A 19443-nucleotide genomic window follows, 5' to 3' on the forward strand; every position below is an offset into this window, starting at 1 on the left:
GGGGTCCTCATGGGAGCGGGGATGATGTCAGGGTGGACACTGAGTCAATAGAGCCCCAGAGCAGTTCTGATTCTGTGGAAGAACAGCAATCTGTGGGATAGGAGCTCACTCATCTCTCACAAACACAGCAGCTGGCAGAGATTCCTCCTGCCTGCATTCCTGGGATAGATAGTGGCCCTGGCTGTGAGAGAGAGCTGGGGGGGGGGGCCTTCCTGGACACTTTATATAATATAAAGGTTTATTTTTAATATTTAAAAAGTCAAGCTTAATTAAATGAACAATCCATTGCAAATTGGAGTAAAAGAAATATGAACGCAAAAACGTCTCTGTACACCTTTATAAACAGAGCTGCAGGAGAAAGTAGAATGATATCCCAGTAACATATGGCTGGCAAACAAATCATGAAGGGAAGAAGAGACACCTACAGTTAAAAGTAACCCAAAGTTTATTCATTGCTCACAAAGGAAAATTCAAGCTGTTATATTTAACAAAACAACCTTTATATATTCCACCCATTACTAACATGCCTAGACATCAAACGCTCACTGGTAACAAGTACCCGGTAGGCAAACCGGGAGTCTCAGCATGACTGACACCTCCGCACTAATTCTACCCCTCCAGCCCCTAGAGAAGAAGCTTTGTGCCCCAGCCTGGATGCTTCCACTCCTACCTCAAGAAGCTTGCATATGCAGGCAACCCCTCAGCTTTTGGAGCCATCGACGCTCTGTCTAGCCCTGCATCCGTCAACATCTGAAACCACCAGCCCAAGCAAAGGAGGCAGGCTCTGCCTTTCGTCCTGCGTCCTGCGACCAGCCTCGACAGGTTTGATATTGGCAAGTCTGTTAAAGTTTGTGAGCACTGCGACGCCTTGCTTTTCAAGGGTGAATCCTCAACTCCTAGCTGCCATGGCAGAAAGTGTTCACTACCAGCACTCAGTTCCGGATGTCATCTGCACTGATCTCTCTTTTCTTGGCAAGAAATTCCTGAACAACGTTCGCAAGCACAGCAGTACTCTAGGCTTTGCTGCCTGGCACGCACCACTCAGGATTGCACAGCTGCCATCATGATCATCATGATCATTATTATATTTATATCCCGCCTTTTTCCCAATACTGGGACTCAAGGCGGCTTTACAGCAGTAAAACTTATACAATGAGAACCTATAAATAGAACTATAAATACAAGTGTACAAACGTTTAAAATATAACTAAACCGTAAATATTAAAATACTAACAGAGATGGTACAGATCTTGTTTAAAAATCTCTGCAGATTATCAGGCATCTCATTTGTGTGGTTTCAGGATTATTCTGACATCCCGAGTTGTGACTGTGAACACCCAAAGAATGGCATTCTGAGCCCAGATGGGATGTGCACGGACCATGGAAGATTACAGCTCAAACTGATGAGGCCTAAGATATTGACTATTTTCTCATGATTTCTAAATGTAGGGATATACGAAAGGCACTTACCTGTTCGAGGATTATGTTGATGGTGTGTGGGGGCGTTCTGTCCCTCACCCCCAGAATTCTCCGAGGCCAGCTGTGCTCCGCGGAGCAGCTGGCCGGGCCAGGCCAGAGCCGTCTGCAGCCGGATTTCCAGCCGCAGAGGGCTCTAGGTAAAAAAACAAAACAAAACAACCATGTACGAAAAATGGCAGCTACGGCCGCCACCATTTGCGTTCCGAATTTTTGCCCTCTTAATCTACGTAAATCTTTACGTAGACTATGATGGCGAAAATCAAGGGGAACACGAATAGTATAGCGGGCGCTATTTGCGTCCCCTTTTCATTCACTGTTTCAGCCTACGTAAATCTTTACGTAGGCTAAAACGGCGTATCAAAAGGGGATGCAAATAGTGCCCGCTAAGCTATTCACTATAAGGAATATAAGGAAGCTGGACTATAAGGAAGGCTGAGCGCCGAAGAATTGATGCTTTTGAACTGTGGTGCTGGAGAAGACTCTTACGAGTCCCCTGGACTGCAAGGAGGTCAAATCAGTCCATCATAAAGGAAATCAACCCTGAGTGCTCATTGGAAGGACAGATACTAAAGCTGAAGCTGAAATATTTTGGCCACCTAATGCGAAGAGAAAACTCTCTGGAAAAGACCCTGATGCTGGGAAAGACTGAAGGCAAAAGGAGAAGGGGATGGCAGAGGATGAGATGGCTAGATAGCATCACCGATGCAATGAATATGAACATGAGCATGCTCCGGGAGAGAGCGCAGGACAGGAAGGCCTGGCATGCTATGGTCCATGGGGTCACAAAGAGTCAGACACGACTGAATGACTCAACAACAACAACAACGCTATTCACGTTCCCCTTGATTTTCGCCGTCATAGTCTACGTAAAGATTTACGTAGATTAAGACGGTAAAAAGAAGGAACGCAAGTGGTGGTGGCCGTAGCTGCCGCCATTTGCGTACGCATTTTTTTAAAAAACCCACCCCAACCATGATAGATTTGTTTTATCTTTACGTAGTCTATCACGTCTTTGTTTTTTCTCTTTTTTTTTACAAACCCGGAAATGACGGCGGCAGTGGCAGCCAGTCAGAAGACCGGCCGCCTCCAGAGCCGCCGCCGCCTGGAAGATCCGCCCCAGGTAAGTCTCGTCCCAGGGGGATCCGTGGGGGGTAGGGGGGTGGCAGGCCATTCTGCCACAAATTTCGGGGGGCCAAATGCACTGGCATTCGGCCTCACCGAGACCCATGGCAGAATCCTCTGACATCCCTACATTTACGGCTGCATTTAGGTTAAACTACGGGCTTTACAGCCGCTCGTGACGTCCACTATGTCATTTGCATCTGTATTCATTCCTCAGCGATATGGCAATGGGGGCCGCCATTGCTGTATCGCCAGTGATACAGAGCTGGCTTGCAGCTCCACGGAATTGCCGCAGACAGGAGCTGGCTCCGGAGGATTCCGGAGGGAGGCGGAGGTAAGTCACCCATTCTGCCGTGGACACCGGAGGCTGGATTCTTTTGTATCTGGCCTCATTTGGGTCTACAGTGGAATTCTCCGCCAACCCTACCTGCATCTCAGCATAAACACATAGGTTCACTTCCCATAAACACTGATAAGGCCCTCAAGTATTAATTCTGATCCATAGAAGTAAAGCTGTGGGAGAATATTTGGCATAAGTTTGGAGGAGAGACTAGTATAGTTGAGATCATAGTTGACAGAGCCTTTTGATGCCGAGGTTTTTCTCCTCGGAATGTGTTTACAAGTAACTATGTTGTGGAATATGATTTACTACATCCCAAACAACATTCTGCACAATTCTGATGAGCTTGCTGGAAGTGCTAATAGCGGGAGATCACTGAGTTGTATGGTGACCACCATTTGTTCTGTGATCACTGGTAATCCTGGTTTATTCATCCCCAGGTAGTGTGCACCTTCATGTGCATAAGGAATGGGGAAAATGCGGCCCTTCTGATCTTCTTGGACTCCAACTCCCACCATTTTTCATCATCCTCCAAGCCAGTTAGGGCGGTTGAACATCCAGTCCACTGCTATCTGGAGGGCCACAGGTTCCCAACCACTGGTTTGTGTCTTAAGATATTTCCTTGATGTTGGCTCATTTGTGTTAGTTTTTCAAATACAGGCCAGGCCAGGCTCACCTTTCCCTCTTGCCAACCAGAAGATGGAGCTGCCTGTGTGACTTCTCAAAAACATGTTTTTCTCCAATTCTGCAGCTCACCTCGAGGCACTCAGAGAATCCATTATTATATTATTATTAAATTATTATTATTAAATTATTATTAAATTTATTAATCGCCCATCTGGCTGGTCACCCAGCCACTCTGGGTGATGTACAACATACAATAAAACAGTTTAAAGCAATAAAATTCTACAGTGAAAACATTTTCTAAAATACCCTAACCCACCCCAAATGCCTGCCTGAACAACCACGTATTTAATGCACGACGGAAGCTCATTAAAGAGGGAGCATGGCGGAGTTCCCTAAGAAGGGAGTTCCACAGAGTGGGGGCCACCACAGAAAAGGCCCTCTCCCTTGTCCCCACCAGTCTAGCTGTCCTGGCTGATGGGACAGAGAGAAGGCCATCCGAGGCTGATCTTGTTAAGCGGCCTGTCTGGTGCTGCTGGAGGCGCTCCTTAAGATAGGCTGGGCTGGAACCATATAGGGTTTGAAAGGTCAAAACCAACACCTTGAATTTGGCCCGGAAAACAACTGGTAACCAGTGCAACTCCTTCAGCACTGGAGTGATGTGATCTCGCTGGCGGCTGCCTTTAATCAGGCGAGCCGCCACATTCTGTACCAGCTGCAGCTTCCGAACTGTCTTCAAGGGTAACCCCATGTAGAGCGCATTACAGTAGTCTAAACAAGAGGAGACCAGGGCATGTACTACCAATGGGAGCAGATGGTCAGGAAGGAAGGGGCGCAGCAGCCGTATCAGATGGAGTTGATACAGCGCTGTCCGGCTCACAGCTGACACCTGAGCCTCCATGGACAGCTGGGAGTCCAAAATGACCCCCAGGCTGCAGACCTGGTCTTTCAAGGGTAGGCGTACCCCATTCAACACCAGGTCAACATCCCCCAGACTCCTCTTGTCTCCCACAAAATGTACCTCAGTCTTGTCAGGGTTCAGCTTCAGCTTATTGCTCCCCATCCAGCCACTCACTGTCTCCAGACATTTGGACAGGGATTCTACGGCCAACCTTGGTGAAGATTTGAATGAGAGGTAGATCTGCGTGTCACCTGCATATTGATGACACCGCACCCCAAACCTCCTGATGATAGGCCCCAGCGGCTTCACATAGATATTAAATAGCATCAGGGAGAGGATGGAACCCTGTGGCACCCCACAAGTGAGTGGCCATGGGTCCGAAACCTCCTCTCCCAGTGCTACCCTCTGGTACCTGCCAGAGAGGAAGGACCGGAACCACCACAATACAGTGTCTGCAATGCCCAACACCTCCAGGCGGTCCAGGAGGATACCGTGGTCAATGGTATCAAAAGCCACTGAGAGGTCGAGGAGAACAAGGAAGGAGCATTCACCCCTATCCAGAGCCCTCCTCATATCATCTACCAAGGTGACCAAGGCCGTTTCTGTCCCATGCCCAAGCCTGAAGCCAGACTGAAATGGGTCTAGATAATCAGTTTCTTCCAAGTGTGCTTTCAACTGCATCGCCACCACCCGCTCAATCACCTTGCCCAAAAATGGCAGATTTGAGACTGGGTGAAAGTCGTTCAGAACTTGAGGATCCAAGGAGGGCTTCTTTAAGAGTGGTCTTATCACTGCCTCCTTGAAGGCTGATGGCATCACTCCCTCCTCAAGGGAGGCATTCACCACTGCCCTGATCCCCTCACCCAGTCTCTCTCTGCAGCCCATAATGACCCAAGATGGGCAAGGATCAAGTAAGCAGGTGGTCAGCCTTACAGATGAAAGCACCTTGTCCACTTCATCAGGAGGAAGAAGCTGGAACCGATCCCACAAAACCGGTTTGCCACAGGCCGCCTCTTGCTCACTAACTGTATCCACAGCGTGCAGAGTAACACTCCTAATCTGATCAATTTTATCTGCAAAGTGCCTTGCCAAGGCCACACAGGAGGCCTTAGAATGCTCCAGTGGTTCAGGAGCCACAGGACCGACCAGGCTCCGCACCACTTGGAACAGCCTCCTGAGACAGCACTCTGCAGACGCGATGGAGGCAGCATAATATTCCTTTTTTGCTGCCTTCACCACCACGTGATAGGCTGAAGATACAGCTCTAGCCTGTGTCTGATCATCTTTGGAGCGGGACTTCCACCACCGGCACTCTAGCCATCTCACCTCCTGTTTCAGAGCTTGTAACCGTGGATTGAACCATGGTGCAGTCTGAGCCCTGTTCAGGGGGAGAGGGCGTTTCAGAGCCACCTGATCCAGTGCCCCAGTGATTGCGGCATTCCAGCCACCCACCAGGGTCTCGACCGAGTGGCCGTTGGTGTGCCCCAGAGAATCCGCAAGCGCATTCAGGAATCCATTTGGATCCATAAGATGCCTGGGGCGGACCATTTTAATGGGTCCTCCACCCCTGCGGAGGGGTTGTGGAACCGAGAAGTCCAACATCACCAGATAGTGATCTGACCATGACAAGGGGGTGGTGGATATGCCCCCGACTTCCAGATCACTCCCCGCTTCTCCAGAAACAAACACAAGGTCTAGCGCATGACCGGCTACATGGGTGGGCCCAGTTAGAATATGGTGCAGCTCCCAGGAGGCCATGGTCTCCATGAAGTCCCAAGGTGCTTCTGTAAGGATGGCCTCCAAATGTATGTTGAAGTCTCCCAACACCAATAAGTTAGGGGACTGTACACGCACATCAGAGACCACCTCAAGCACTTCGGCCAGGGAGTCAGTCGTGCAGCGGGGTGGACGGTACATGAGCAGAATCCCCAGACTGCCCTTCGGGCCCAATCTCCAGTACATGCACTCAGCAACCTTGGTCTCCCCAGAGAGGGGGTCTGGTGAAGACCAAGGACTCTCGGTAGATAACAGCCACTCCCCCTCCCCAATCCCCCTCCCCAATCCCCCTCCCCAATCCATGAAGTTGCAGCTGTGATGCTTCCCTGATCATTACCAAAAACATAGTGATCTATTCTGAGCCTTGCCAAAGCTCAAGAGATGCTTTGCTTTCTGTTTTCCTTGGAGACCAATGATGTAAACATCAGAATGAAAGGCAGCTCCAGGAAACCTCTTGCACCGTGCCTGAAAAGCTTGGTGCATAAAACCTCTCCTGTGCTCCCGAGAGCCTGGGCTCAGATTTCAGACAGGCTGAGATGGCCATGCCTGTGGTATAGGTCAGTACACTGCCTCCCACCACTGCCTTTGGCTCAGAATTGTATGTTGTTGCAAAGACACTGCGGCCTTGATCTTGCAAGACTTTTCTCACATCTGCAGATTAGCTGGCTGCAGATGTGAAAGGAACGCTCAGCAAGGAGGAGCAGCAGGAGGGAGGCAGACCCAGGATGATCTCCTTGCTGCTGCTGCTGTTGCTCCTGCTCCCTTATGCAGCCTGTCAAGTGCAGAAGACAGACTGCCTGATGACTCAGAAGAAAGAGCAAGAGTTGGGATCCTATTATTACCGGCCAGGAGACTACCTCATCAGTGGAGTCCTGTCTTCACAGTATTTTAAGTGCGACAAACCATACGTTTTCTCTGAGTCCCCTTTAACCAGGGTTGTCATGTAAGTGATGATGATGCTTTAAGGCTTCCAAACCCATGCTCTGGTTGTCCCCATTTACGGGAGACTGTCCATCTTTTCTGGGATCTCTGGTCATCCCTGATAAATCGCTCTCCTGACTTTTGCCACTCTGTACTTTTTGAAGAAGAATTCGGAGCTTCGTTGAAGTAAAGGCACCATTTAGTTCAGTATGCTCACATCTCACTTCCATGGTGTTCCCTTGCATTGTTTCAGCCAAAAGAACCAGCAGCCTCTTTGCTTTTAAATGTTGTGCTGCTAAGACACAGGCTGGAGCTGGGGAGATATTTTCTTGGGAGTGGTCCAAATGCAAATGTCTGCACAGAGGGTCCCTCTCCGGAATAATTACAGGGCCATAGTTCTAAGGCTGAGCATCTTTCTTCCTCATCCACCACAGTCCTTGACTGTAAATCCTACTGCACTCTGTGGGATTTACTTCTGAAGAAGCCAGGTGTGTGTGTGTGTGTGTGTGTGCGTGCGCGCGTGTGTGTAATGCATGTTAGACCCATTCAAGATAAAATACAACACATAATATCAGGACACAGGGATATAGTTTCTTCAGCTGAGCTAATACAATCAGCTGAGTGCTTATACGCATGATGATTAGAAAATAATTAGCCACTTCTTTGTCGAGACATCTGACTTTTCCCAAGACAGTGAATGACCAATCTTTCCTCAGAATGCCCTGGGAATTAGTCAACAGAGCATACAACTTATGACCTCTCAAATCAGACAAAAATTAAAATAAAAGTGTCCTCGTGTCAGAGTTTCAGGGCCTCCTGCCTTACACAGACAGGATCTGCTCTGGAAAGGAATTTCCCAAAACTTCCCTTGAAATGTGGCTGCTGGTCAAAGATTAAGTCTTGCATGAATGAATGCTTGATGGCCCTGTTTATTCTGAAGAGACATCAAAGAAGAGGGCGAAGTACCAGAACTAGACAGCAGCATCACATAGTGTCACTGGGGGATCACGTTTTTCTGGGCTGGGCAGGGGTGTAGTTCCTGTCACTCAGTATCATCAAGTGTCTGAATCTAAACTTCAGAAGGCTGTGGTTGCTCCTGCATTAGAAGAGACTCAAGCGAAACACCAGTTGAGTTTGTTTTGTGTTTTGTGCATAGATTCCCTATCATGGAGAAAGGCTTCTGGGATGACAATGAACCAAAGCCCTTAGTTATCTTTTTGGTGATCTGTTCATTTAGGTTGTTAGAAATAGGAGAGTTAAGAATCTGTATAATGTGTCTTCAAATTTTGTCCATCTATATCCGTGTATATCAAGTATACAGTGGCAGATCATAGGCACCAAGCTACGCCTCTTGTATTATTTATAGGTAGATCTCTTCTTCTTCCTCCACTCCTCCCCTTGAATTAAGTGGCTTAAGACTATTAACATCCTTCATGCTATTAAGGACTGGTTCATATTCCAGAATGGCTGAGTGGCTGGTGTGGAAATTCTTTTTTATTTGAATGCTGGTTTAAAATGTGGTAGAAACCTAGAAATGCCTTATAGTTTTCTGAGGCATAGTATATTCTACACCTTCTTCTTTCTAAGAGGACAGACTGTTTTCCCAGAGATGCTGTACAAACAGGAGAAATGATCCTCCAAAGTAGCCTATGTAACTCAGATGGGAAACAACAACAGACAAAATCTGTCAAATTGCAGGAGCTCAACTATCAAAATTTAACCTCCTAGAAAAAAGCAATTTCTGACCAGTTCTACTTCAAAATTGCCACAGGCCATCCTCAAATACATGTCTCCTACACTACAAAGTTTCAGAATTGTCCATTGAGGCATTTTCTCAATATAAGAAATAGAATGTACTTGCCCCCTCCTAAACCTCTGGTTATAAGAGAATATGATACCCCAATTTTCTCCTTCACAACGGAAAGTGTATATGGCAGGAGATGATCCTTCAGGTAGCAAGGGGGGTGCTGAGGGGTGGGGGAGCAGATTGAGCATTCAGGGGCACCAGGCTGAGCTGAGGGGCTGTGTTTTTGAATATACTGTCTGCAGTGAGCTATGATGGCAAAAGCAAGTGTCCGTAACCCTCCTTTCAAGGGTCTACAGGTTGTTTGCGTAACTGGAAAAATGGTGTTCCTTAATTTCTAAAATGTGCTTCATTTAGGGATGGCGGAGAATTCCGCCACGGATTTCAGTGAGGGTGAATGCACTGGCTTTCAGCCCCCCAAACTCCGTGGCGGAATGGCCTGCCACCCGCCCTGCCCCCCCGCGGATCCCCCCCTGGGATGAGACTTACCTGGGGCAGATGTTCCAGACGATGGTGGCTCCAGCGGTGGTTTCGGCGGCGGCAAGCGGCAGCGGCTGGTCTTTTGACCGGCTGCCGCGGCTGCCATTTGCAGTCTGGTCTTTTTTTTTTTTACCCAGATGTGATAGGCTACGTAAAGACTTACGTAGCCTAACTTGTCTGGGTAAAAATAAATAAAAAATAATAGTGTATGCAAATGGCAGCGGCTATGGTGGCTGCCATTTGCGTTCCTTATTTTTCACCATTTTAGTCTACGTAAATATTTACGTAGAATATTACAGAGAAAAAAAAGGGGAACGCAGTGTGGCCGTCAAGGATTCCGGGGGGGGGGGAGGACTGGATCGCCTCCCCCCTGTCGAGGATTCTGGGGGGAGGGATGGAGTCCCTCCCCCCCTCCACGAACAGAATCCGTGAAAAGGTAAGTGACTTCCATACATCCCTAGCTTCAGTTTCAGTTTCCACTTTGATGTTATTTCCAGTGAGTAAAAATTAGTGGAAGACAGCTTTTCTTTGAGGCAACGTTCCCAAGCACTTAACACAAATAGTGTAAACATTATAAGCACTATGTAGGTAATAATAAAATAATTGTTATTTTTATTTATACATAATGAAACAGCATGGATAAGAGGGCACTGTTAATCTATGTCATCCCCCTCCCCATATTACTCAGTTTTAAGCCTCTGTGGGTGATATTCAGTAACAAAAGCTTGCAAAGCTAAAAGAGAATTGATTTACAGATAATTTGGGGGAAAGGAGAGAGTGAAGCTAAACTCAAACCAGAAGTGAAATCGCTTGAAACACAGAACGATAAAAGCAGGAAGAAGCAGACACAGGCATGCACAAATTTCTTCAAAGCATTTACCTACTTTTAAATACCCCATCCTACTTTACTATCATTTCATCAGTCAGTACATACCCACTAAATGTCCCTCCAGACATTTTTTTTCCAGTAGATATCCCTCGCAAAATAAAAAATACATCTTTGTTTCTTAATGGCTATCGCTTTGATTTCAAACATCAGAAAACATGGCATGATGCAGAAAACAAAATGAAAATAAGGCCTAAAATGGTGTCAGGTGACTTGCATACACATTAAAAATGATTATTTTTTTAAAAAAAGTATTCCAGCATCCCCAACACATGAGGAATAGGAAATCATCAATGTTTTAGACAAAAAAAAAGTTTGTTTTTTTTCTTCACGGACTCTGATCCAAACAAGGTCGCTGATACATACTCTCAAAGTCACTTAGTTCATGTTGTTGTTGTTGTTCAGTCGTTCAGTCGTGTCCGACTCTTCGTGACCCCATGGACCATAGCACGCCAGGCCTTCCTGTCCTGCGCTCTCTCCCGGAGCGTGCTCAAGTTCATATTCATTGCATCCGTGATGCTATCTAGCCATCTCATCCTCTGCCGTCCCCTTCTCCTTTTGCCTTCAGTCTTTCCCAGCATCAGGGTCTTTTCCAGGGAGTTTTCTCTTCGCATTAGGTGGCCAAAATATTGGAGCTTCAGCTTCATTATCTGTCCTTCCAATGAGCACTCAGGGTTGATTTCCTTTAGGATGGACTGATTTGACCTCCTTGCAGTCCAGGGCACTCGTAAGAGTCTTCTCCAGCACCACAGTTCGAAAGCATCAATTCTTCGGCGCTCAGCCTTCCTTATAGTCCAGCTCTCACAGCCATACATTACTACTGGGAAAACCATAGCTTTGATTAGACGGACCTTTGTCAGCAAGGTGATGTCTCTGCTTCTTACTATGCTGTCTAGGTTGGCCATAGCTTTCCTCCCAAGGAGCAAGCGTCTTTTAATTTCATGGCTACAGTCACCGTCTGCGGTGATCTTGGAACCCAAGAAAGTAAAATCTGTCACTGCTTCCATTTCTTCCCCTTCCATATGCCAGGAAGTGATGGGGCCAGATGCCATGATCTTCGTTTTTTTAATGTTGAGTTTCAAACCAGCTTTTGCACTCTCCTCTTTCACCCTCAACAAGAGGCTCTTTAGATCCTCTTCGCTTTCTGCCATTAGGGTGGTATCGTCTGCATATCGGAGGTTGTTGATAATTCTCCCGGCAATCTTAATTCCGACCTCTGATTCATCCAACCCGGCATTTCTCATGATGTACTCTCCATATAAGTTAAATAAGCAGGGTGACAATATGCAGCCTTGTCGTACTCCTTTCCCAATTTTGAACCAATCGGTTGTTCCATGTCTGGTTCTTACTGTTGCTTCTTGACCCTCGTACAGGTTTCTCAGGAGACAGGTAAGGTGGTCTGGTACTCCCATCACTTTAAGAATTTGCCACAGTTTGTTGTGATCCACACAATCAAAGGCTTTAGCGTAGTCAATGAAGCAGAAATAGACGTTTTTCTGGAATTCTCTTGCTTTCTCCATGATGCAGCGAATGTTGGCGATTTGATCTCTAGTTCCTCTGCCTCTTTGAAACCCAGCTTGTACTTCCGGTAATTCTCGGTTTGCATACTGCTGAAGCCTAGCTTGTAGGATTTTGAGCATCACCTTGCTGGCATGTGAAATGAGCACAATTGTGCGGTAGTTTGAACACTCTTTGGCGTTGCCCTTCTTTGGAATTGGAATGTAAACTGACCTTTTCCAGTCTTGTGGCCACTGTTGAGTGTTCCAGATTTGTTGGCATATTGAATGCAGCACTTTAACAGCATCATCTTTTAGGATTTTAAATAGCTCGGCTGGAATACTGTCATCTCCGCTAGCTTTGTTGTTACTAATGCTTCCTAAGGCCCACTTGACTTCACTCTCTAGGATGTCCGGCTCAAGTTCAGTGACCGCACTATCATGGCTATCAGGGACATTCAGATCTTTCCTGTATAGTTCTTCTGTGTATTCTTGCCACCTCTTCTTAATCTCATCTGCTTCTGTTAGGTCCCTGCCTTCTTTGTCCTTTATCATGCCTGTCTTTGCACAAAACGTTCCCTTGAGATCTCCAATTTTCTTGAAGAGATCTCTAGTCTTTCCCATTCTGTTGTTTTCCTAGATTTCTTTGCATTGTTCATTTAAGAAGGCCTTCTTGTCTCTCCTTGCTATTCTCTGGAACTCTGCATTCAGTTGGGTATATCTTCCCCTTTCTCCCTTGCTTTTCGCTTCCCTTCTTTCGTGAGCTACTTGTAAAGCCTCCTCAGACAGCCACTTGGCTTTCTTGCATTTCTTTTTCTTTGGGATGGATTTCGTTGCTGCCTCCTGAACAATGTTACGGACCTCCGTCCATAGTTCCTCAGGCACTCTGTCTATCAGGTCTAATCCCTGAAATCTATTCCTCACCTCCACTGTATATTCATCAGGGATATGATTTAGGTCATACCTGAACGGTTTAGTGGTTTTCCCGACGTTCTTCAATTTAAGCCGAAATTTTGCAAGAAGCAGCTCATGATCTGAGCCACGGTCAGCTCCAGGTCTTGTTTTGACTGACTGTATGGAGCTTCTCCATCTTTGGCTGCAAAGGACATAATCAATCTGATTTCGATATTGACCATCTGGTGACGTCCATGTGTAGAGTCGCCTCTTGTGCTGTTGGAAAAGAGTGTTTGCTATGATCAGCATGTTCTCTTGGCAAAACTCTATTAGCTTTTGTCCTGCTTCATTTTGTACACCAAGGCCATGCTTGCCTGTTATCCCGGTGATTTCTTGACTTCCTACTTTAGCATTCCAATCCCCTATGATGAAGAGGACATCTTTTTTTGGTGTTAGTTCTAGAAGGCGTTGTAGGTCTTCATAGAACCGATCAACCTCAGCTTCTTCGGCCTCAGTGGTTGGGGCATAGACTTGAATTACTGTGATGTTGAATGGTTTGCCTTGGATTCGTACTGAGATCATTCTATCATTTTTAAGATTGTACCCCAGTACTGCTTTTCCCACCCTTTTGTTGACTATGAGTGCTACTCCATTTCTTCTAAGGGATTCTTGGCCACAATAGTAGATATGATGGTCACCTGAATTAAATTCGCCCATGCCTGTCCATTTGAGTTCGCTGATTCCCAAGATGTCGATGTTCAATCTTGCCATCTCATGTTTGACCACCTCCAGCTTACCTTGATTCATTGATCTGACATTCCAGGTTCCTAAACAATATTGTTCTTTACAGCATACTTAGTTCATAGTTCACCAATATACCTGGAAATTTCATGGCATGTAAATGCAACACTTCTTCTGGCACCTGTAAATTTCAAAAACATTAGTGAGACCACTCTGAATGATACCCCACCCCTATTATGATAATACATGGCAGAATGATAAGCCTTAACAAAAGACACGTGTGTGTGTGTGTGTGAGAGAGAGAGAGAGAAAGAGAGAGATTATCTATCTAAATATAGATAGATAGACAGACAGCTAGATCCTTGAAATCTACCAACATCCCCTCTCAAGGAATGTGGTACAAATATCTTGATCTTTCCTTTCTTCAGGTAAGTGGATACTCAATTAGCTTGCAACAAAGGATTATGTGATGATTGGCTGTTCTGGGATTTAAATTGCATGAAAAAGTATTTGGGGGTATAAAAGAAAGAAACTGAGATTTGTTTTCATTCAGTGGAGAACGGTAGCATGAGGTAGGGATGGCGGAGAATTTCTCCCCGAAACTTTGGGGGGCCGTGCGCCAACGTGTTCGGCCCCCCAAACAAGTTTCGGGGAGAAATCTTCCGCCCCCCCCGCCCCCCGCCCCCCCCCCGGGACGGGACATACCTTCCCTGAATGTCCCTCCCGGCAGCGGGTCCGGCTGGCGGTTCGTCCGGTGTTCGAGCGGGGCGGGAGCGGCAGCCGGTCTTTCGACTGGCTGCCGCCCCCGCCATTGCAATGAAAGAAAAAAAAAAAAACGTCCCCTGATAGGCTACGTGACGATTCACGTAGCCTATCACCGCAAGATTTGCAAAGTCAGCCATGATAGGCTACGTTAATCGTCACGTAGCCTATCACGGGTGACTTAAAAAAAAAAAAAAAGTGTGTACGGATAATGGCGGCCCCCATAGGGAGCCGCCATTCGCGTTCCTTATTTGGTCGCTGTAGTCTACGTCAATGTTTACATAGACTACGGCGAAAATAAGGGCAACGCTATTTGCGTTGCCCTTATTTTCGCCGTAGTCTACGTAAACATTGACGTAGACTACAGCAACTAAATAAGGAACGCGAATGGCGGCTCCCTATGGGGGCCGCCATTCGCGTACGCGTTTTTTTTTTTTTTTTTTAAAGTCACCCGTGATAGGCTACGTGACGATTCACGTAGCCTATCACGGCTGACTTTCCAGATCTAGCTGTGATAGGCTACGTGAATCGTCACGTAGCCTATCAGGGGACGTTTTTTTTTTTTTTTTTTACTTTCGTGTTCGTGGCCGGGCGAGGCGGGAAGCCTCCCCCCCCGGCCTGAATTTCGGCCGGGCGAGGCGGGAAGCCTCCCACCCTCTGCCTGAACTTCACGGGGGGAGCAGCGAAGCGCTCCCCCCCACCGCGAAAAAGCTGCGAGAAAAGGTAAGTGACTTTCGTTCACCCCTAGCATGAGGCATCGAATTTTATCATGATTTATTGTTTTGCAGTTTGCAAGATACAAGGCACTGGCACATCCTGTCCTTCATGTTTGCCGTTCAGGAGATCAGCCGGAACCCCAGGCTCTTACCCAACATCACCCTGGGCTACAACGTCTACAAGTCCTTCTTTGACGGAAGAGCCACCTCCTACGCCATGCTGCAGCTCCTTGCTGGGGGCGAAAGCAACATTCCACATTACAGCTGTGGGAGAATGAATCACCTGCTGGCCGTCCTTGAAGGGGCTGAATCGGACCTCTCCCTCCACATTTCCTCCATGTTGAGCATCTACAAAATCCCACAGTTCTGAATTGGGAGCGGAAAGGAGGCCGTCAGGTGCATAGATAGGGGAGCTGAGCACTGCTTGGGCTCAGCTCTCGCTCTTCAGTCCCTGTGCCTCCTGGGCATAATGCTTCTCTGGAGTACAGATGTCAGAGAATTCCACCACGGACTCCAGTGGCGGAATGGCCTCCCCCCCACCGCCACCCCACGGAATCCCCCCGGGACGGAGCTTACCCGTGGATATGGCGGTGGTGGATGCGGCTGCGGATACAGCAGCGGCTCCTCCAGCAGGTCTCCCGGCCACTGCGGAGCTGCTGTGGCCACAAATGGCAGCTGTCATAGCAGCCACCATTTGTGTGGCTGCTTTAGCATAATAGGATAAATAAATACTTACATAGCCTATCATGGCTGGCAGCCACGCAAATGGCAGCCAGCGTAGCCGAGGAGTATTCTGGGGGGGGGGCAGAGCACCTCCCCCCACCACAGTTGGACCCAACGGAACCAGGTAAGTGTTTCGTACACCCCTCCTCTGGAATGTGTGTTGGAGTTGAGTCGTGTCAGCGGTGTAGCGCTGGGATGGGAGGCCGGGCATCCCCGGGGGCGGGGATGGCAGGAGACCACAGAACCTGTACTAGACAGATTCTATGTGATCCCCAGCCTGGTTCCCGCCCCTTCCCAATGCCTCACATAGATGTGTGAAAACGTCCATCTAAGGCAAAGTGCAGCACGGTCCGGAGGGAATCCCCTTCTGTGTGCTGGTTCTGCCCTGCATTGGATTGAAGTCCATTCAGTAGACTTCATTGGATTGAAGTCTGTTCAGTGGACTTCAGTGGAGGTCTGAGTGTCTGTCTATCTCTGTAGGATTGCACCTTGAATCATGTCTTGAAAGGCTCTCCTATACAGGCGTTCTAGAAAACAGTAGTGGCTGACAGGAACAAGAACCCTCTCCAGCAGTTTTTGCTGCCCCCACATGACCACTGCCATGATTCTGCCCCAGAAGCTATGATGTCACCAATGTCTCTGTTGAAGGCATAAAGCTGGCATTTATTGATTTCTGTATTCATTTCTGTATTCATTCATTTATTTCTTTACATTTATATTTCACTGCACATCCAGATTCTAGAGTGGTGAACAATAAAAGATACAAGGTAAGATAAAAGAATAAAACTCCATGTTAACAATTATTTTTTTAAAAGAAAGAGAGAGAGAGAGAGGGAGGGAGAGAAACATAATTATAATACAACTGTTGTTGTTGTTGTTGTTGTTCAGTCGTTCAGTCGTGTCCGACTCTTCATGACCCCATGGACCATAACACGCCAGGCCTTCCTGTCCTGCGCTCTCTCCCGGAGCATGCTCAAGTTCATATTCATTGCATCGGTGATGCTATCTAGCCATCTCATCCTCTGCCGTCCCCTTCTCCTTTTGCCTTCAGTCTTTCCCAGCATCAGGGTCTTTTCCAGAGAGTTTTCTCTTCGCATTAGGTGACTAAAATATTTGAGCTTCAGCTTCATTATCTGTCCTTCCAATGAGCACTCAGGGTTGATTTCCTTTAGGATGGACTGATTTAACCTCCTGGCAGTCCAGGGGACTCGGTTGGTAATAAAATTATTGCAGGGAACCGCACCATGTTCATGCCTGCCTGACCTCCACAGGCAGGGAGTTCCAAAGAAAGGGGGCCAACGCATTGAAGGCTCTTCTCTGGTTGGACTCCAATTGAGCCATAAGTCCATGGGGAACCACCGGGAACATGCCCCCCGATGAGCTCAGTAATCAGGCAGGTTGGAAAGGGAGATGGCACTCTTTCAGGTATTCTGGTCCCAAGTTGTTTAGCTCTTTGTACACTAGTTAAAAAAAACCCTTAAATCTGACCTGGTATCAAATAGGCAGGTAGTGCAGTTCCCTCAGCAAAGGGGTAGCATGCTGAAGAGGGTCATCTCCCGACAACTGCCGAGCTCCTGAATTCTGAACAATCGCCAGCTTTTGGAGCAGCCTTGAGGGCAGCCCCGCATAGAGTGCATGGCAGTAATCCAGTCTTCAGGTTATTAGCACCTGTACCATGGTGAACAAGCTACGCCATCCAGGACAGGCCATAGCTGGTGAACCTGCTGAAGTTGGCAAAAGACACTCCAAGCTGCAAGGGCCAAGTGGGCCTGCAGGGACAATGGATGTAGGTCTCCCCCCAGATTACAAATCTGATCTTTCAAGGGCAGTGCAGCCCCACCCAGAAGAGGCAATAAGCCTATCTCCTGGACTTGGGAACCACTCACCCACAGGGCTTCCATCCACTTCCAAATCCCCTCATTACTGCTCCAGTGACTCCATAGAGATGTCGACCAATACTGGGGACAAGATGGTGCCCTGTGGAACCCAGTAGCTCAATTTCTGAGAAGTCAAGGAATGGACATCCAATATTACTCCCTCAAATCAGCCCCGTAGGTAGGACTGAAACTGTTGTAACACACTTCCTCTGATGCTCTTCCCACAGAGTCAATCCAGCAGGAAACCATGGTCCATGGTATCCAAAGCCGATGAGAGATGGAGCAGAATTAGCAGGGTGGCACTCCCCCTGTCCCTCTCATGATATAGATCATCCAGCAGGGCACCCAAGGCTGATTCGGTCCTGTAACCAGGTCAAAACACAAAGTTGGTTGCTTTTGTCCTCCTGTTGCCTCTTCTTTGGTTTAATAATTAAATAAGACTCCTGTGTGCTCCCCAAACAGAATCTAGAACATAGTTGGGGGCGGGGCTAAATCTATCCATTTCAGTTGTCTCACATGAGGCAGTGAGCAGGTCTAACCTCCATTGATTGGTTCCTGAAGTGTATCACTCTACAGAATTTTGAATGTGTGTAAAGGACCCCGTCACAAATTAAGCTTGATATATTTTTGTATTCCCCGTCCATATATACCACTTCATAGTGACAGGCATTGAGTTAGATACTATGTATGTATGTATGTATGTATTTAATATCCTGCCTTTTTTCCTCTTTAAGGAACCCAATGCAGGATACATAGTCCTCCTTCCATTTTAGCCAAAAATATTTGACTTTCATCCAGAAAACAAACTGATACTAAACTGCAGTCTCTTACTTTACTTTGCTCCCTAGATCAGTTACAGAATTGCTACTCCTGTTTCTAATGACAAAAGTCAGTTCGCTTATGTCTACCGCATGGCCCCGAAGGAAGAAACCCAGTACCCGGGGATCGTCCAGCTGCTCCTGTCTTTCCGATGGATGTCGGTCGGTCTCTTTGCTCCAGACACTGAGAATGGGGAGAGGTTCCTGGGTGCCTTGACACCCCTGATGATCAGCAGTGGGATTTGTGTCGCTTTCTCCAAAAGGCTACCTCGAAATTTCTTAAATCAAATATTCCAGATCGACCTTTCTTTCTTGGGGAAAGAAGTGAAGGTAATTGTTTACTATGCAGACTCCCACTATGGCTGTTTTCCGTTGATTTTTATGCAAGAAACACTCGAAAAGAAGCCAACTGGAGCAAAAGTCTGGATCACACCAGCTTTTCAGGACATTGACTTGAACTTGTATCAGAAAACTTATTACTTCAATTTCCTCCATGGTTCTTTGTCCTTCAGAATGAAGACTAAAATAATGACAAAATATGACTACTACGAGCCATTCTCCTCTTCTCTGGACCGGTTTTGGGATGAAAGCTTTAAGTGTTTCAATTCAACACATGTTTTGTCCATGAAAATTTGGACAGGTTGCAGAGAGAAAGAGAAACAGGCGACACTGCCCCAGGAGGAGATTGAGAGAGCCCTGTCTCAGGACAGCTACATTACATATAGCAGCATCCAAGCTGTGGCCCATGCCTTACATGCTGCATATTCATCCCGACCCAAGCGGATGTTGATGGTGGGTGAAGGAGAAAGGTGGGAACGTCAAAGGCTGCAGCCCTGGCAGGTATTCCTGTTTTCTTTGGCAACACCTCCATAAAGATGCATGATGAAGATGACCAAACATGGGTTAGAGCAGATAATTGTTTGTCCTGCATGGCAGTGCAGGCAGCCAGTAGACACTGTTTTCTGCCACCGTCACATGCTCAAGTAGCTTCCCTCCTGCAAAAATCCCTTACAAATGAAGGCCCAGACCCATCGAGAACCAGTTGTTGTTGGTTTGTGAAGCACCGTGAGGATACAATTTCTT

General features: G+C 47.2%; 1 protein-coding gene across 1 annotated transcript in view; it reads left to right on the forward strand.

The window, feature by feature from the left end:
- Window positions 1–523: 523 nt before the first annotated feature.
- Window positions 524–19443, forward strand: part of LOC146356398 (vomeronasal type-2 receptor 26-like) — a 64925-nt gene continuing 46005 nt past the window's right edge. The window contains exons 1-2 of the mRNA XM_084830088.1: window positions 524–562; window positions 764–881. Coding sequence (XP_084686214.1) covers window positions 524–562; window positions 764–881 — 157 coding nt within the window. The remainder of the gene's footprint in view (window positions 563–763; window positions 882–19443) is intronic.

The sequence above is a fragment of the Heloderma suspectum genome, chromosome 2 (genome assembly GCF_057233095.1).
Source record: "Heloderma suspectum isolate Gila_16-S chromosome 2, 16-S_ref, whole genome shotgun sequence".
Lineage (NCBI taxonomy): Eukaryota > Metazoa > Chordata > Lepidosauria > Squamata > Helodermatidae > Heloderma > Heloderma suspectum.